Here is a 16,071-nt window from a genome sequence, read left to right as displayed (position 1 = left end):
CAACGGGCCCCCAAAGACAAAATCGTCTGCCTTTCCATGGCAGAGTTTCCGCCATGGAAAGGCAGTTCAACGCCACAATGGTAATATGGATGGCGGTGCCTGCAAGGCACCGCCACCATATTCCTGGGCTTTTCCGCCCGGTAGGCTGTCAGGCAGATTGCCTACCGGCGGTAAACCGGCAGACAGTCTTCCCGTCCACCGGGGTCCCCCCGCCATCGTAATGTGACGGGGGGGAAGTCATGCGGGTGGTGGATTTTAGCCTGCTATCATAATGACTCCCTAAGGGTCAAAAGGAACTCAAGTCTGAGCTACATTGCTCAGCTAAGGCTACATCGAAGGAAATAAGGGTGTAACTTGCATTATAGTTACAGTGGCCAGAGAACTTGATGTGAATCATATGGGAACTTGAAAGAAACTTACAGGAAAATTGACAAGTAGTGGAAAATTTCATGGCAGGACTAATTTGATTCCAATGGTGTATGTGGAAAAAGTGTTTAGAAGCAGATTTCTGGACCCCCTGTGTTGTGCATAGAAAGATCCCAGGAGCACAAAGGTGCAGACCATTAGAACAAACCAAATGAAAGGATACACATTTGTTAGTGGGTTGCACTCTATGTAGAAGTCCAAGGAAAGGGAATATCTTCCTGAGGCATCTCAGATGCTGAAAGGAGAGCATGGCAAATGAGTTGTCCGTGGCATCAAGGAGAGGTCAGTGCCCATGTTTTGCCTGAGGTTTTTTACTGACTTTGAAGAAGAAGGAAAAGAGCCTAGTTTGGTCAGCTGATGCAACATTCCTTGAGCCTACAGGTGTCTCCTGCATGCCAGGCTACAGTCTTACTTTAAAATTATGTTTATTCATTCATTGAGGAACTGCACAAACGCAAGGTCTCATCATGCAAACACCCAAATTTCCATTTCACAATAAAAAGGGTGTTACTATGTAGTTTCACCAAATATGATCGTTGAACTTAATTAGGGAAGGAAGAAAGATAAGTTGGAGAATAAAATACATAGGGTCTGTATTGAGTCCAGAGACCCCTAATCAAAAAAGTAAAAAGGGAGGTGGAAGAAAAATGACTTGAAAGAACATACAAAATCCGCTCAAGGGCTTACCTCGAATTCCCATTTCTAAGAGATGTAGGAGGAGAGCTGAATTTGTGCCACAGTGAATGCCACAGATAGGTCCAGCAGAATATGTATGATTACTCCGTTTCCATCTGCTAGAATACCTAGATCAATCATTTTAACTGTGAGAGATGATTTAGCCTCACTGTAAGGATAGAACTGACTTGGGAATGTGCAAGAAGGTGTTTGGATTTGATTAGCTGATCACTATTTTAATTCATCTTATCATGAAATGTCCCTTTGCGATACGTCTATAGTACTCAGAGCTCTTGCTATCAAGCCATCTGTAGTAAATATAATTATATATAGAATTTTTTGAGGAATTATTGTGGAAAAATCCATCTTTTAAAGGAGTATTAGGAGTAATTTGGGTGCAGGCCATGAATTCCGTACAAATGGCAGGTGGCATTGGCCAGCCAGGGAAGGTATACTTTGGGACAAAGGAATGAGATTATGGGGTTCAAAGATGGACACTAGGTAAGCATCACTGAGGATAGACTGTAAACAGGGTCAATTGAAGAGGCTAGTAAAATGTGGCTGGGTCTGAAACAACCAATTTAACAATAAGGTAGGGATTCAGATCCTAGACCTTTTTTATATGGTCAGACAAGAAGTCACAAAAGCGAAGAAATGGGACAGCCTACATAAAACATGATACTAGGTTTGGGATTCTGTGGTGATCATGGTTCTTAAGAGTTCCTTTAAAGAACATTGTGTTGACCTGAGATGGATGGAATTGGAGGTGCTTTTGGTTTTTATTGTGCCCCACGTGTAGTGAAACTCATGATAATATAACCAATAATATTTTTGAGTCTGATTTGTCTTAATAATGTTGGGCCAGCAAATGGTAGTTTCTTTTTTTTAGTGTATGTGCGTCACAGAAAAATACAAATGGCCAGCTTCTACTGGAGAGCCGTGATTGTGCTCGAAATACCTTGAGGAACATGTCATTGAGAGGGGAATACCTTGTTGAGAACCACTAAAAATGTACAATGATGTTGGCGCAAATTCAAATAGTATCAAAATATGGTGAATAGAGATTTGTTTTAATGGCTATATGCAACAATAAAAATAAATATAAGAAAAAAGTGACTTGTTTATTATCTAGCAAATACAAGATTATTACCTATAAAAGTAGAATAGCTATCATTATATACCATCAACATGTGCACAAGGAAACACAACATGGGGTGTGCAAGAAGTGTGCAAAGATGAGGGTTCTGTGACCAGTAGAACTTACCCTAGAGTGCAATCAAAGAAAATAATGAAAGATGAATGGGATCAAACCAGAGATAAGAAGGAGGTGCCCACAAACAAGATCTCATGTTGGGATGATAAGGTTATAAATGTCAGCTTCATATTTGGAAATGGAACCAGCGCTAATATGCATTGCAGTCATCAAGTGGTGCAAACATAAGGAGACCAGATGTTAGAATAAAAATACCAGCTGATACAGTTACACAGGAGGAGTCAATGGTCAAAGGACAGAAGAGCCTTGGCCGTGGGTAAAAATCACCAGACAATTCCATCTGCATCTCAGAATTAATGAAGAGGCACAAATTTGTTTGCCTTCAGTCTGCCCACTGTATACCTCCACTAGTGACAGGGGCATCCTGAAGTGAACAAAGTAGCATAAATTGACAGAATGTTGCCCTCCATATGGATAGAAGGATCAGTGACCCGCATTAACAGGAGAATAAGTAAAAACAATTGGAGCCCAAGTGTCCTACAATGAATCGCGGTGTCTCGGAAACAAAATTACATTGAAACGAAAAGTAACAGCAACACAAGGAATCTAAATCAGATCAACATAGCAACTTACATACACATCCGTATTAAAATAATAACACAAAATTAAAGAGTGGCACCAATATCCAAGACACAAAATATACAGGAACTAATATAGACCGAGCGAAAAGTAGGGTGCCAACAAAGCAGGTTTGTCTGGTACCGTGTGTGGGATTAGCCAAGTGTCATTATTACCTGCAAGTTAATATTAGGGGGCCGATTCCGATCCGGGTCGGAAAGCAATCCGACCAAGCCGGATCCGAAGTGTTTTCCGGCCGAGCCGGAGTCCTGCAGTCCAACCGAGTGAGTACGATGCGGCCGTATGCTGCCGGACTCGGTTCGGTCGGACTCCCATAGAAGCCGATGGGAGCCGGTCGTACGACGCGTACATGGGCTCCCATTGACTGAATGGGTACGTCGCGGGCGAGTGCGCCCCCTACAGTGGGTATGCGTCAGTGCCATCCACACCGTACATGCCTGTGTTGGGGAGACCCATGGGTCTCCCCCTGTGTCTGAGTCGTAGAGCTGCGTGAGACAGGAGGTCCGACGCGGACCCCCAAAGGCAACCACCCGGACAATTTGCGAGCCGGACACTCCGGCTCGCACAGGCTGTCTGACGCGTGCATCGTACTGGCTCGGTCGTGAATCGCATCCATTGCACGCCACGGTTAGCTTACGATGGAGACGTACGGAGCGGTTCGGACCCGGAACCGACTTGGTCGGTAAATTTCATGTAGCTTGCATCGTACTTGCTCGCTCGTATAGCTGTTCGAGTCGGCCGGAAAACACGCGTACGGCTCATAGTTTTTCCGGCCGGATCGAGTACGGTGCCCTTCCGACCCGGATCGGAATCGGTCCCTAGGTGTTATGGTCACCCAACACATTGGTACTTATTGTATCCACCCTTGATAATGAAAGGATGAGTCGCCCTTGCAAGCATATCATATCATTCTAAGACATGCAGTTTAATAATGGACGTAAAAAGGTTAAGTTGCATTTTTATCCTGTGACTGTTTAGCATACACACCGATCTCCACAAAGGTGGATTAAAATGTACCCTCTCATGGCAAAAAATAAGGCTACAGTCGGTATGTTCTAAATGTCTTAACAGTTACCAGGCAGTTGGAGTTTCATATTAATCACTATATATCTATTAATTTTGAAAAAATGGGTATGTTTCTTTACAAATGTATAAAAAATATATTTTACAATTCAGCAAGCATTTAGGAAGTTTTAACTCTCGTGAATGATGCTAACTGCGATTTCTGTAGTAAAATGCCAGTCAATTACGGTTGCACCTTGTGGCGAACTCAGATGCAATTGATGAGTTTTTTAAATACTTTTTTTCCATTCTGCCAGTGCTATAGTAGATACTTCTTGAAAAACCTTATAATGTCAAAAGTTGTGGTTCGAAACCACACCCAAACTCCTGCTCAGTAGGATATTGTCTGCAATGATGGGTGGTGGGGGATTCCTGGACAGAAAGACCATTATGGTGGGAGGTTCCTGTATTATACATGACATTTGGCACTGGGACCTAGGTGAGGTGTTGACAATCCTTTTAAAGTGCTAATGTTTCTATGTCTACACTCTGAGCTGAGCTCCAGCAGTCTGTGTTGGCTTCATCACTCCTATGTATTCCCCAACATGCTCTGCTATGTTTCAGCTCATTGTACCGTGTTCCTACAGCCTATCCTTTCCTGTATCCACACGGTCCCCACATGGCTACAGCGGCCCGTGCTGTGGACCGGCAGTCTCTTTTAAGCTTCTGCTGTGAGTGCAGGGCTCCTAAGGTCTATGTAATGGAAACACTCCTTAGCTTAACTGAAAGAACTGCTGGGCAACTAAATGCAGAGGGCCTTATTTATGAGCCCTTGCGTCACATTTATGCTGCATCACTTCTTGGGACCTTGCGACAGCATAAATAATGCGCATTGTTGCGCCATATTTATGAAGTGACTCATCTAGGCAGATGCGTCACTTCGTAAACCCTTGCGCTACATTATACCAGCGTCAGGTATAATGTATGCAGGGTGGGTGTTCCCCGGCATCAAAGCCTCGTAGAAGTTGCGCATTGAAATCTATAACATTTCAGTGCGCCACTTTTAGGACGCCATTGCGTCAAAACTTTACGCCTGCCTCATGGCTTGCCCCATGTGAATGGATACATTGCTGGAGTTGCGTCTGTTTTTCAATATGCCACTTTTGCGCCTACAGATACGTCAGTAATACTGACGTATCTGTAACTCCTTGCAACATGATGCGCTGTACTGTAAATACGGCGCATCCTTGGTGTCGCAAGGAGAGCGCACTAAGTGTTGCATCGCTGCTTTGTCGCAGCGATGCAACACTTCTCATAAATGAGGCCCAGAGTTTCCATAAAGAGACTGATCAACAATGGGTGGAGCTGGACCACTCTACAAACCATTTTTTTCTCTGTTCGTAGTATGGCATGGGATCTGGTTGAAAGCTAAAAATGTCTCTAGCAAGGCCTAAAAACATCAGAAACATAAAAAAGATTTTCAAATAATCTATTCAATGAAGATATGGTTCGAAAGGCATTATACAAAGGCCACTTCTGCCCCACCTTACTTGGCAAAACAGAGAAAGAGAAAAGTAGGAGGAAGCACATGGAGGAGAGGGGACAAATGAAAGATTCAAAGAAGTAGAACAAAGAGCACGAGGGTGGGTATCTCAAGAACCGAGAGAACAGTAGTCGGTGGGCAGTGAATGAGCTAGCATATTAAAACACAAGACAAAGTAAAATAAACCATAAAGCAAATATAAGACAACGAAAGGCAGATAAGTTGTAATAGATACGGATACATGTGTGAGTCACACAGATGTGAAAATAAATATAAGATGAACAGTGGAATTTCACTCAGTCTGAAGTGAAGTTTTTTAATATATTAGTGCTATTTGGAAAGAGTAGCAGTAACTAAGGTACGAAAGCACAGGTGTGTTAAACAACAGTTTCATAGAGGGACAAGGAAAAATGAGGTCTGATTTTACAGACATTGTACAGAAGGAAACACCAGACTTTAGAGAACAGGGAATCTGGTCCCCAAAATTAAGCGAGGAGTTGAATTCACACACTCGTTTGAGAGGTACGTACATGGATAGATATAATTTATATTTTTTCATGTTAAATTGTGAACTTTGAGCTTGCTCAATACTGATAGCGATAAAGCGCCAACATTCTGAAAACAGAAACATAACATACACCAACAATGTGACAATAATAAAATCCTACCCAATACTCACCAATCTTTGCATAGGAGGCTAGAATAATCCAAAGTGTGATTTCGTATGGGATTTGCACGTAATTGTAGTCCACGGTGAAGGCATGGTACCTTTCGTCCCGCCCAGAGTCACCGGGAGCCGGGGGACTAGATGAAGATGCATTTCCGAAGCGAGCAGCAGCTGTACACTCCAAGGAGACGAGCAAAGGGAGCAAACCAAAAACACTTAACTCCATGACCGACGAGTTAATTTACCAAACGCTGCCTCAGCGTTTTCCTTTCGCGCTCCGGTCCAGTAAGTCAAACCTCACCCAGCTGCATTCCTCACTTTCAGAACAGATACTACTTTTAGAAATAGCATTTCACAAAAAGTGCAGCACTTTTGCTCAGCTTTTTGGCCTGCGACAGAAACAAAACATCAGAAAGGCAAAATCAAAGCACACACCCAGCCTTCGACGGCCAATGTCAAACAAACCCCTGGTGACAGCGAGCCTTGTTCCGCACAAGAGTTTGCTTAAGATATGACTCAGGTTGCTCTAACAAAAAAAAAAAAAGACATAGTCTCTCTTATTATCAGAAGGTAAATACTGTTACTATGACGTCTGGTAACGCTGCCTTCCCACTATCGGCTTCCCCATTTAACACGGCTGCAGTGGTTAGTTCAGAGTGGTCGAAAACACGGACTTCAATAAACAGGTAAAGAAAGGAAAGATGCGTGCGAATCGTTCTTGAGGTTTCCTCACGTGCGCGCAAAGCTTAGTTGGCAACGAGGACACCTAGTGGCCAGCGTTCATAACATTAAGAGAAAGTCGGCTTTGAAAGCACACTGGAGGGACAACTCCAAATGAAGCGGTTCCTACCCAGGACCAAACTCGATGAGAATGGGGTTGAGTTGCCTGTTAAGATATTTATTCCAGAATGTCCCCTCTTCCCGTGCTGAAAACATTGGTTGATGTGAACCCCGTCAGAAATATTGCTAAATTTCATAAACATAAATCGTGAAATAACATCACAATAAAAACCTAATCAGATCTAGTTTTATTGTAGGGTTGGGCATAACTTGTATAATTAATTCAGTGTAGCATAAACATCCAGAATGACCATAAAATCCCGCTAGACTCTGCACAATTATGCCAGAAGAGAAATTCTGCGATGACAGTTTTTTTTAACCGTAAAAATTCCCCTTGATCCAAAATGGGACAGATAATGTATTTTTCACTAAGAAATAGTCCTAAATTTAATAAAACAAAAATAGCAAATGTGAGTGGCCACTTGCACCTGCTAAATGTTCTGTTCAAGTAGGTTTTTCTCCCAACTTACCCCGGTCATTTAGCACTATTTTGTTTTCGTAAAATGCAGTGGCGGCTCACCGAGGGAGTGCTGCAGGGTGGTGAGGCGGGGCAGAGACGCAGGCTGGGGGTAGTAAACTCTGGCATATGGTGAAACGGAGTTAAGTAGATAAATCAATAAATAAAACAATTTACATTGTGCACGCTACATCACCGATTTGGCGTCGCAGAGCGCGCGATGTAAATTGTTTTATTTATTGATTTATCTACTTAACTCCATTTCACCATATGCCGGAGTCAGAGGCGTAGCTAGAGCTTGTGGCGCCTGGGGCTATCCCTCAGATTGCTGCCCCTGGGGGGGGGGGGGGGGGGTTTGCTGGGGTAAAAAGGATGGCAAGCACTTGAAAGAGGACCGAGAGACACGTAGTATCGCAGCTAATAGTTACCTCGATCATGCAAGTTGCATGCACATACATGACACGGTCCAAGGCTACACAGTTGAATACACCGGTGACTGGCAGTGACTGGCAGTACAAAAGAGAACACACAGACTGCATGATCTATCTGGGGACTCAGAAAAACTGCATGTGACATCCATCAAAGAGCTGTGTGAACAATTACCTGGTAATTCCCTCAGCACAATGCAAACATGTGCATACATGACACTGTTCAGGGATCCATCATCTACAGCTGACATTAAATGACCATTCATCATGGTCCCCCCATTAAAGCAGTGCACTTTGTGATCTGCATGGTACATGTTCTTTGCAGCAGGCATATTAACCCTCTGTGCTACCTTTCCAGGAGTCAACCCTTCCACTAGACAAAACTGGGATCTCTCTCTAAGAAGAACATTAATCACCGAAGTTATCATGACATTTTTATTGTTTCTAAAAATTGCTGGAGGCCAGGAAGGTGGCAGCAAGTTTTTTAAAAACCATAATATACTTGCAAACACTACGCACCCACCCGAAATAGGTACCCAGTGAAGTCACACCGTTTGCACCGCCCTAACCTGCTCAAGGTTCATGTGACCTCAGTGACAGAGTCACAGTGACTGGATTACTGTTGCTCTAGGGTGTGCTGCTTCGTAGGCCTTCCCGCAAGACTGGAGATGAACTTCAGTATGGATTGTGGTGGACAGGCCTTCAAGGTTAACTCACAATTGACACCACTAGGGTACACCTGCTTGTGCTAAGACATCAAGCCTTCTAAGGTCTAGTGGGGCCTTGTAAGGTCTAGCATGGGAATATGCTCCCTCAGTAGAGTGGTCTGGTTGACTGGTCATGACGGCTGAACCCAGTTCCCCAGTTCCAAATTCGACAGCTCTGGCCATAGTGCCACATCCTCTCCCCCACTGAACACTATACTGCCCTACTGAGAGAAACTCGCACTGCCCTCAGCTACAACCTAATTGTGCCTGCTATAAGCACTTGGATGTGGCTCAATTCAAATTATGCACTTGATAAGAGTAATATTCTGCCTAAAAAAAAAAAGTAAAAGCAAACACTCATAGGGAATGTAAGATTAAGTAAAGCATGTGAAATGTAAGCAGAAACAACATGGTTACCTTAACGATCTCTCACTCACTATTCAGAAATCAGCGAGTGGTTTTACCTGAAAAGTTAAGGACATGACTACAGGGCCCTGAAGAGAACCGTTTCAATGTCCATTGGTTATATCCTTAATAAACGTAAGCAGTATTGTTTAAAAAGACCACATCCATAAACAGAGCCATCGTACACATTTTGTTTTCCAATCCATCCATCAACCAGGTATTGCCGTCCCTCCAGGAATGGTACACTTCCCCACCTGGGGACAACAATGCTGTTCAAAGAAAGACTAGAAAACAAAAATAGCGCTTCACTGCAAAGTCTGTAAAGTGAGGCTGATGTGTTTGGATGTGGATAAAACCAATCTGGCCACTATGCAACCACTCTGTCTTACTTTATTTAGTTATGTATTTATTTTCATATTTAAAACCTTCTATTTCTCTCCATCCCGCTGCACTTTGAAATAGAAAAATGTCAGAAAAAGGGCATTTCCAGCAAGAGTGTTTTTCTTTTTTGGATTCATTTCACAGGGAAGCAAATAAATGAAAGAAGGAAAGAGGCTGTGAACCGTTTCTTCAAGTTACGGTTTTCAGTAAGTGTAGAGCAAGACAGAAAGAGAGGGAATAATAGGAAGAGAGGTAGGGACAGCTGCCAGCACGAAAAAGAAGAGGACATTGCCCGGGTCCTATTCCTTCTCTGCCTGTCCCCGAACGTCCACGAAAGCAAGCCGAGCCTTATCTGAATGCCTTTGTCCGCCCCCAAAATAGTGCCGCCTGGGGCGGACCGCCCCCACCGCCCCCCCTAGCTACGCCACTGGCCGGAGTTTACTACCCCCCACCTTGCCCCTTTCCAAGCCCCTCCCCACCGTCCTGCAGCACTCCCTCGGGGAGCCGCCACTGATAAAATGCCCCCCTCGTGTCAAGATGGGCGTGAGAAAGCATTTTGCACAGAGATCTAGTGCTGAATATGCAGTTGGGGTAAAATATTCCCCCAACTTACTCTCGGCATATAGCACTATGTTTTTAGTGCAAAATGCACTCTTGTGTCCAAAATAGCGCTAAATGTAGTGTAACAGTAGCCGCTCCTCTGCTAAGGCAGCAGAACATTGTCTCACTGCTTTTTAGCAGTGTATATAAAGGTAAAATAAAATTATAATAAGTTGATTCTATTATCATTGATTTTTTTCCTGCTGCAGCAACTTTGCGGGGCGGGCTGCTCTGATCACAGAGCAGGGGAGTGGTGGTGGGCACTCTGTAAGTGTGCATGAATGTTTGGCCGGCCGTTTTGGGTCGGCCAAACAGTCATGCACACTTTGCATTTTCTCTACCCAGAGCATATTACATCCTGAGTTTAGAACTTGCCCAGGCTTCTAATCCCCATCTGAGCACCGAACCATGGCGCTCAGACCAATCACAATGTTGCCTTGCAGCATTGTGATTGGCTTTGAGGAGTATGGGTGCCTGTTCCTTTTGACACAGAGGAGAGACGGAGGAGAGATGCAGCAATAAGGTAAGTTGTTTTTTTTACGCCCCCTTACACCCTGCCTTACCATCCCCGATCCATGCCATCCGCCACTGAGTAGAAAAGAAATAGCGAGTTAAAGCGGCCACTAAATATGCTCTTGCTGTAGGATTGTTTTCCACTAAATTACTAGTAATTACGTAAGCAGGCATAATCACATTATTATATCAGTAATTCTGAATCAAAGAGTAACATGGATTTATGGAAATTACTCCGATTACTACAGCGTAATTAAAATTAAGCCTGGGCCTACTTCATTGTCAGGAACATCTATTGCCTACTCTTGAAAGGTTATCATTTCTTACTGTGTGCACTGGACACGGACATTTAGATGAGCAATGAATTTAATGTTACACGAATGAACTACATATGAGGAGATCTCACGTTTGACTCAACATACAATAATGCACACCCAGCATGCACAAATTGTTATAGGTTCAGGATATTGAGTACAGCGTAACTTTAAAGTTAAATTCATCAGGTGTGCTTCCTTGCTGAATGAAAGCAAATGCACTGAAGCAAACATTTGAGATGATGATATCTAGATGCTCGATACTAACCGGTGGCCAGAACAACACATTCCTAAAGCTCAGTTAAGCAGCACTAACGATTCCTGCCCACTCAAATGTAATTCTTAAGTGCAGTCAATAACAGATGTTAGTATTACTCCATTTACAGGGCACAATTTATTGACCTTGGTCGGATGAAAAGCTGAGTCTACCTGTGCGGGATTCAAAGATGTGATCTTCAGAACACAACAGCACAACGAATGATGTAAGTAGTAGAAATCCTAAGACTATAGTCCAACCCTAATAGGGGCCCATTGTTCCCCACCACCTGAAACCCAAACCAAAAAATAAATGCACAGTCTGGGGATCTGAGAATATCAGACCAAAGTGGCAGGATTGGGAATGCGTTCTGCCCAAGCTTCCCCATCCCAAATCTCAGCTATTGAAACAACAAAGTTCAACCAAAGCCCTTCTAAGGTTACAACGTCCAAGCTTACACACCTTATTATATGTAGGATGAAATACCCCCTTCTGTACAATATAAAGATATTGTAAGTCAAAACGGAGTTCCATGACCCTTTAGAGGGACGAGGGCGAAGGTCAAGTTTCTTATAAGGTCATGGAACTCTAAGGTGACTTACAAAATATCCTTAGTATGTATGGCAGGGGGTACTTTATTCCTTATACTGCATGGTCTCACCATTCCAATAAACCACTTAAATCCTTGGTGCACAGCTCTTTCATATGAAAGAAAGAGCAAGTTTGTACACATGAAGAATAACAACTTGAATCTCTAGTGCAAAATTTAAGACATCAATAATACTTTTAGATATTTGTTACAAAGAGATATTAGAATCAGTGAGATATTAGAATCAGTGTAATAGGTCATTAAAAAAAATGTGCTAGAGTTTGAAATATGTACAAACATGAGAAACATGCAGAAGAGTCTACCGTTTCTATCATTACCTATGGAGTGCAAAAAGAAACTTGTTCCCATAGATATCTCCCTTCTGCCAGTTGCTATACAGCTAGAAAAACAGAGCAGAAGAAAGTAAAGCAACGCTTTGCTTTGTTCCTTAAACAGCTGCTTTAATTATGCTTCGTAACCTGACATGCCTTTTCCCTCGGTTGCTGTCCCTGGAAGCAGGCATTGTGATGTCAAAACTCAACTGTAATAAGATATTACATTTGAGTTCTGATGTCATTTCTTTATAACAGGCAAATCGGTGCATCACAAGCCACCTATTATAAAGAAATTAGCGACAGATTTTTATACAGGGATTGCAGAATCTCATGTATTATAAAACTTATTTTCCATCTCTAAATGCTGTCTGTGTAAACCAGTGATACCATAGTAGGTTTTGGTACCTACTTTACTTGCAATAACAGGGTGAAATTCATCTTATGATGGAGTTCTAAGGTATTTAGGAAACAAAGACAGCTAAAAATTAACACACCTTCAAAAAACATAGAGGCATATTCTCAAGGACTTATCGCCGAGTTATCGACACTTTAGCGCAGCAAAAGTGGCAATAGATTTATCGCCCCATTCTCAAGCTGGTGCAAACTGCCTATATCACCAGTTTTCCAGCGATAGCTGCCACAAAAAAAATCGCCACGGATGAGAGCTACAACTAACGCTAATGATATGCAGAGTAGGAGCTCCCGTGCAAAAACACACTAAAACTCCCCTTTGCGATATTCTCAATGACAAGCAAGATCTGCAATGCGATCCAAAAACAGGTGATAAGGTGTGTTAGCAGCAGGGATTTAACACCTACCTTTTACTGGTGTAAAGCAGGACGACTACCTGCAGTATGAAAGGGAGCCCAGCCCAGAGCCACATCTGAAGACCAACACATGTCATAGAGGCACTGATCATGCAGCTTGGAGACCCAAGAGGTCCACAACACCCACCACCACCAACCCCATGCCCCCCCCCCCGGACCTACTCCTGGACTACCACGAGGCAGCACAGAACAGGACAGCGGACGTTCCTAACACGCACCAGCCTCATAGACTCAACCCCAGAGGAAGTCATTGCCCACTACAGGCACAAAAGGACAACCATCCTCCGCATCCCGACCCACATTTCCCACAGGCTGATTGTACCAACACAGCAGACAACCAACATCCCTCCGCTGGCAAAGCTGCTGTCTGTGCTGCACCTGTTGGCCCCTGGTACCTCTCAACCAACAACTGCCAGAGTCAGAGGAGTCTCATGGCCAACCCTATCAAAATTCCTCACACATGTCTTGGATGCATGTCCACAATAGCAACGGCGGGCTCCTGTATCCGCACCATACGACAGTTCCAATTCGTAGTGTTCTTGCGCAACCAACCCCAATGGCAGCCATTGCCAGATGCCTCTGTGCCCCAGATCTAACATTGTAGTAACTGAAATGGGGGTGCGCACGGTCATGAAGTCCAGTAGTCAACAGTAGTGCCAAAACAGTCCTTTATTACAGATACACAAAAAAGCAATTCAAAAAGCACAGCCAACTAACAACAGGGAACGTCATCAGGGCAACGTGTGGATTCAAGTAACTGCATATGCTGCGGGAACTCCTCAATACAATTCCATACTCCGGAAGTCAGTATTCAGAAACCTGTTGGACAAATGGTGACAATAGCCAAGCGTCCGTATAGTCACAAACCTAATCTGGTACAGTGTATAGCACATGGACAAACCGGAATGCTTACAGGAAAGACAAATCCTGCTAAAAAAGACTGTAACAGAAGTACGTGTGGTCGTAACCTTCGTAGGAAAGAAAAGGAAGGTTACGGTCACACGAACTTCTGTTACGGTCTCATTATGCAGGATTTCTCATACCTGTAAGCATCATGGTTTGTATCAGCTTGATACCCATGCAACTTCACTCCTCCCAGCCAGCCACGAGGGCGCCGCCGTGACCGGTGGTGCCTACGCGATCCTGTGTGCCTGCAGAACCCCAGCCCTGGTCCCCAGACTGGTCCACCGCCCAGCGATGACTGCCCGCCCCTGCGCACCCAGGCCTCAATGCTCCCCTGCCGCCACCGGCGTGTCTCAAAGAGGACCCACCACGTGCCGGTGCAAACTCCTCAGTGAATCGCTGGATTTCGCACCACAGGCCCCCAGCGCACCCTGCTGCAACGTGCTGCGGAGTCATTTCTGTGCAGCCTGCTGCCTTCAGCGTACAATGCGGTCCAGCTGGGCTCACAATTCAAATCGAATCTTGATTAGCAGGACAGCGTATCGAGGCCTACGCATCATCGCAGGCTGCACACCCGCTCAGCTCTGGTGCCACTAACTCAGTGCACCGCAAGTCAACACCACGTGGCGGTAGGCCCATGCCGGCCAAAGTGCCTCGGCTGCCACCAACTCTGTGCACCGCAAGTCACTGTCTTGTGGCAGTAGGCCCGTGTCGGCCAAAGTTCCTTGGCTGCCACAAACTCTGTGCACCGCAAGTCATGGGCCCTTTATGATTGAGTCTCGTGGTGCGGACACCATCATGTCACCTCTGGCAGTGGGGAATGTGATGTGGTAGGGCCCCAGGCTCTCATGCATATATAATGACCACAAGGACACACTCAGATAGATAGTGGAAATGGCCTCGAGCACGTGCGCCTGGCCTGTTTTATTGGCAGGGTCACATGTCCTGTGATGCCTGTGCTGGATGGGTGTGCTGTGGGTGTAAACCAGCCCTCGGGGAGTGGCTGTGGCATGCTGACAACTAGACCTGTGATCAGCAGATCACTAAAAGGAAGACCTGGGACATGTAGCGTTGTCAACCCCCCCTGTAAGAGTAATCGGAGTGGGCTGGCCTGGCGTATGTCAGTCCAGCGTAGGGTTGTGAACAATGACCCCAGGGCTCTGGGCGTGGTTCTGTTCTGGGCTGGACAAGAAAGTAACTAATGCGTGTGTCTCTGTTGTAGTGTCGGCGCCACCCGGACCGCAATAGGTAATGTTGCACCCTGTGACTCAAGTCCCACAACCTGAGCAATATGGATGTATGGGGTAATCACTGACCCTACATTCATCCATACTTTCACACTTGAATGATCATAGACATGACACATCTCTGTGATTTTGAATGTTTAATGCACATTAAGTGGAGTGTTGCAGCTGGAGCAGTACAGGGCCATGCAAAGCCCACTTTACATTGTTGGCCTGTGGAGGGCCAGCCAGAGTCTTCAGGAAACGACAAGTACATCGGAAGAGGAAGAGTTCAGCATGCAGTCTGATACCTGTGTCCTTGGTGACAAACAGAATATGGTAGTCCATGTTGAGGTCCAAGGTGAGTGTCGCAGAGTGCATCAGGGACAGTAGAAGGTGATGATGCAGGTGGCAGAACCAAGCAGAAACAGGCCATATGGCAGAGATAAATACTACTGCTTCCTTCTTACCAGTAAGGCAGAATCATCCGCATGTTCGTCCTCTGATGTTTCATGCGCCTCACATGTGGGTGGTGGTTTTCTGTCTCCAGCACTGTGAGGCACTGACACATCACAGGGCGGAGATGTGGATGTCGAAGCAGCAGCAGCATTCATCTGCGCCAGGCCTTGTGGCGGCAATGCCATGATGATGATCTGCTGGGCATGGTAGATCCCAGCTACATCACGCTGGTTTGCAGCCATGGCAGCCATTCTTTCTGCCTGCACCCACTCCATGTTCTCCATGGTCCTCCGGATGTGTCCCAACTCCCGGATGACACAGCTGGAGCCACTCTGACTAGACAGTTGTCCTTGTCTCAGAGTCAGGACTCCAGCGATGTCATCCATGGATCGTTGGAGAGCATGGAGCAGACTGTGGGTGTCCGTTAGGGATTTTAAGTGGTCCCTGATAGGATTTAGACACCCACGTATGGCATCTAGTTTGGCTGCCATGAGGTCGAACCCAACCCGCACCTTATCAGCCATCCTCTCCTGGCACCCTAACACACGTCGTTGGAAGGCCATATGTTGTTTAGGTGGGTCCTGGGAGACAGCCGTGGTGGTTGGTGCTTCCTGCTGTGTGGTCTGTGCAGGGGGTGAGGTCTTCTCGATGCAGCTGGGCTGCCCTGCT

General features: G+C 45.1%; 1 protein-coding gene across 1 annotated transcript in view; it reads right to left on the bottom strand.

Annotated features, from left to right (window-relative positions):
* Positions 1-6,738, bottom strand: part of SLC9A4 (solute carrier family 9 member A4) — a 413,232-nt gene extending 406,494 nt beyond the window's left edge. Inside the window, exon 1 of the mRNA XM_085622597.1 lies at positions 6,178-6,738. Within this exon, the coding sequence (XP_085478723.1) occupies positions 6,178-6,391 (214 nt within the window). The 5' untranslated portion in view covers positions 6,392-6,738. The remainder of the gene's footprint in view (positions 1-6,177) is intronic.
* Positions 6,739-16,071: the final 9,333 nt, after the last annotated feature.

The sequence above is a fragment of the Triturus cristatus genome, chromosome 8 (assembly GCF_964204655.1).
Source record: "Triturus cristatus chromosome 8, aTriCri1.1, whole genome shotgun sequence".
Lineage (NCBI taxonomy): Eukaryota > Metazoa > Chordata > Amphibia > Caudata > Salamandridae > Triturus > Triturus cristatus.
The sequence above is the reverse complement of the archived record's forward strand: the minus strand, read 5'-3'. Positions and strand labels throughout refer to the sequence as shown.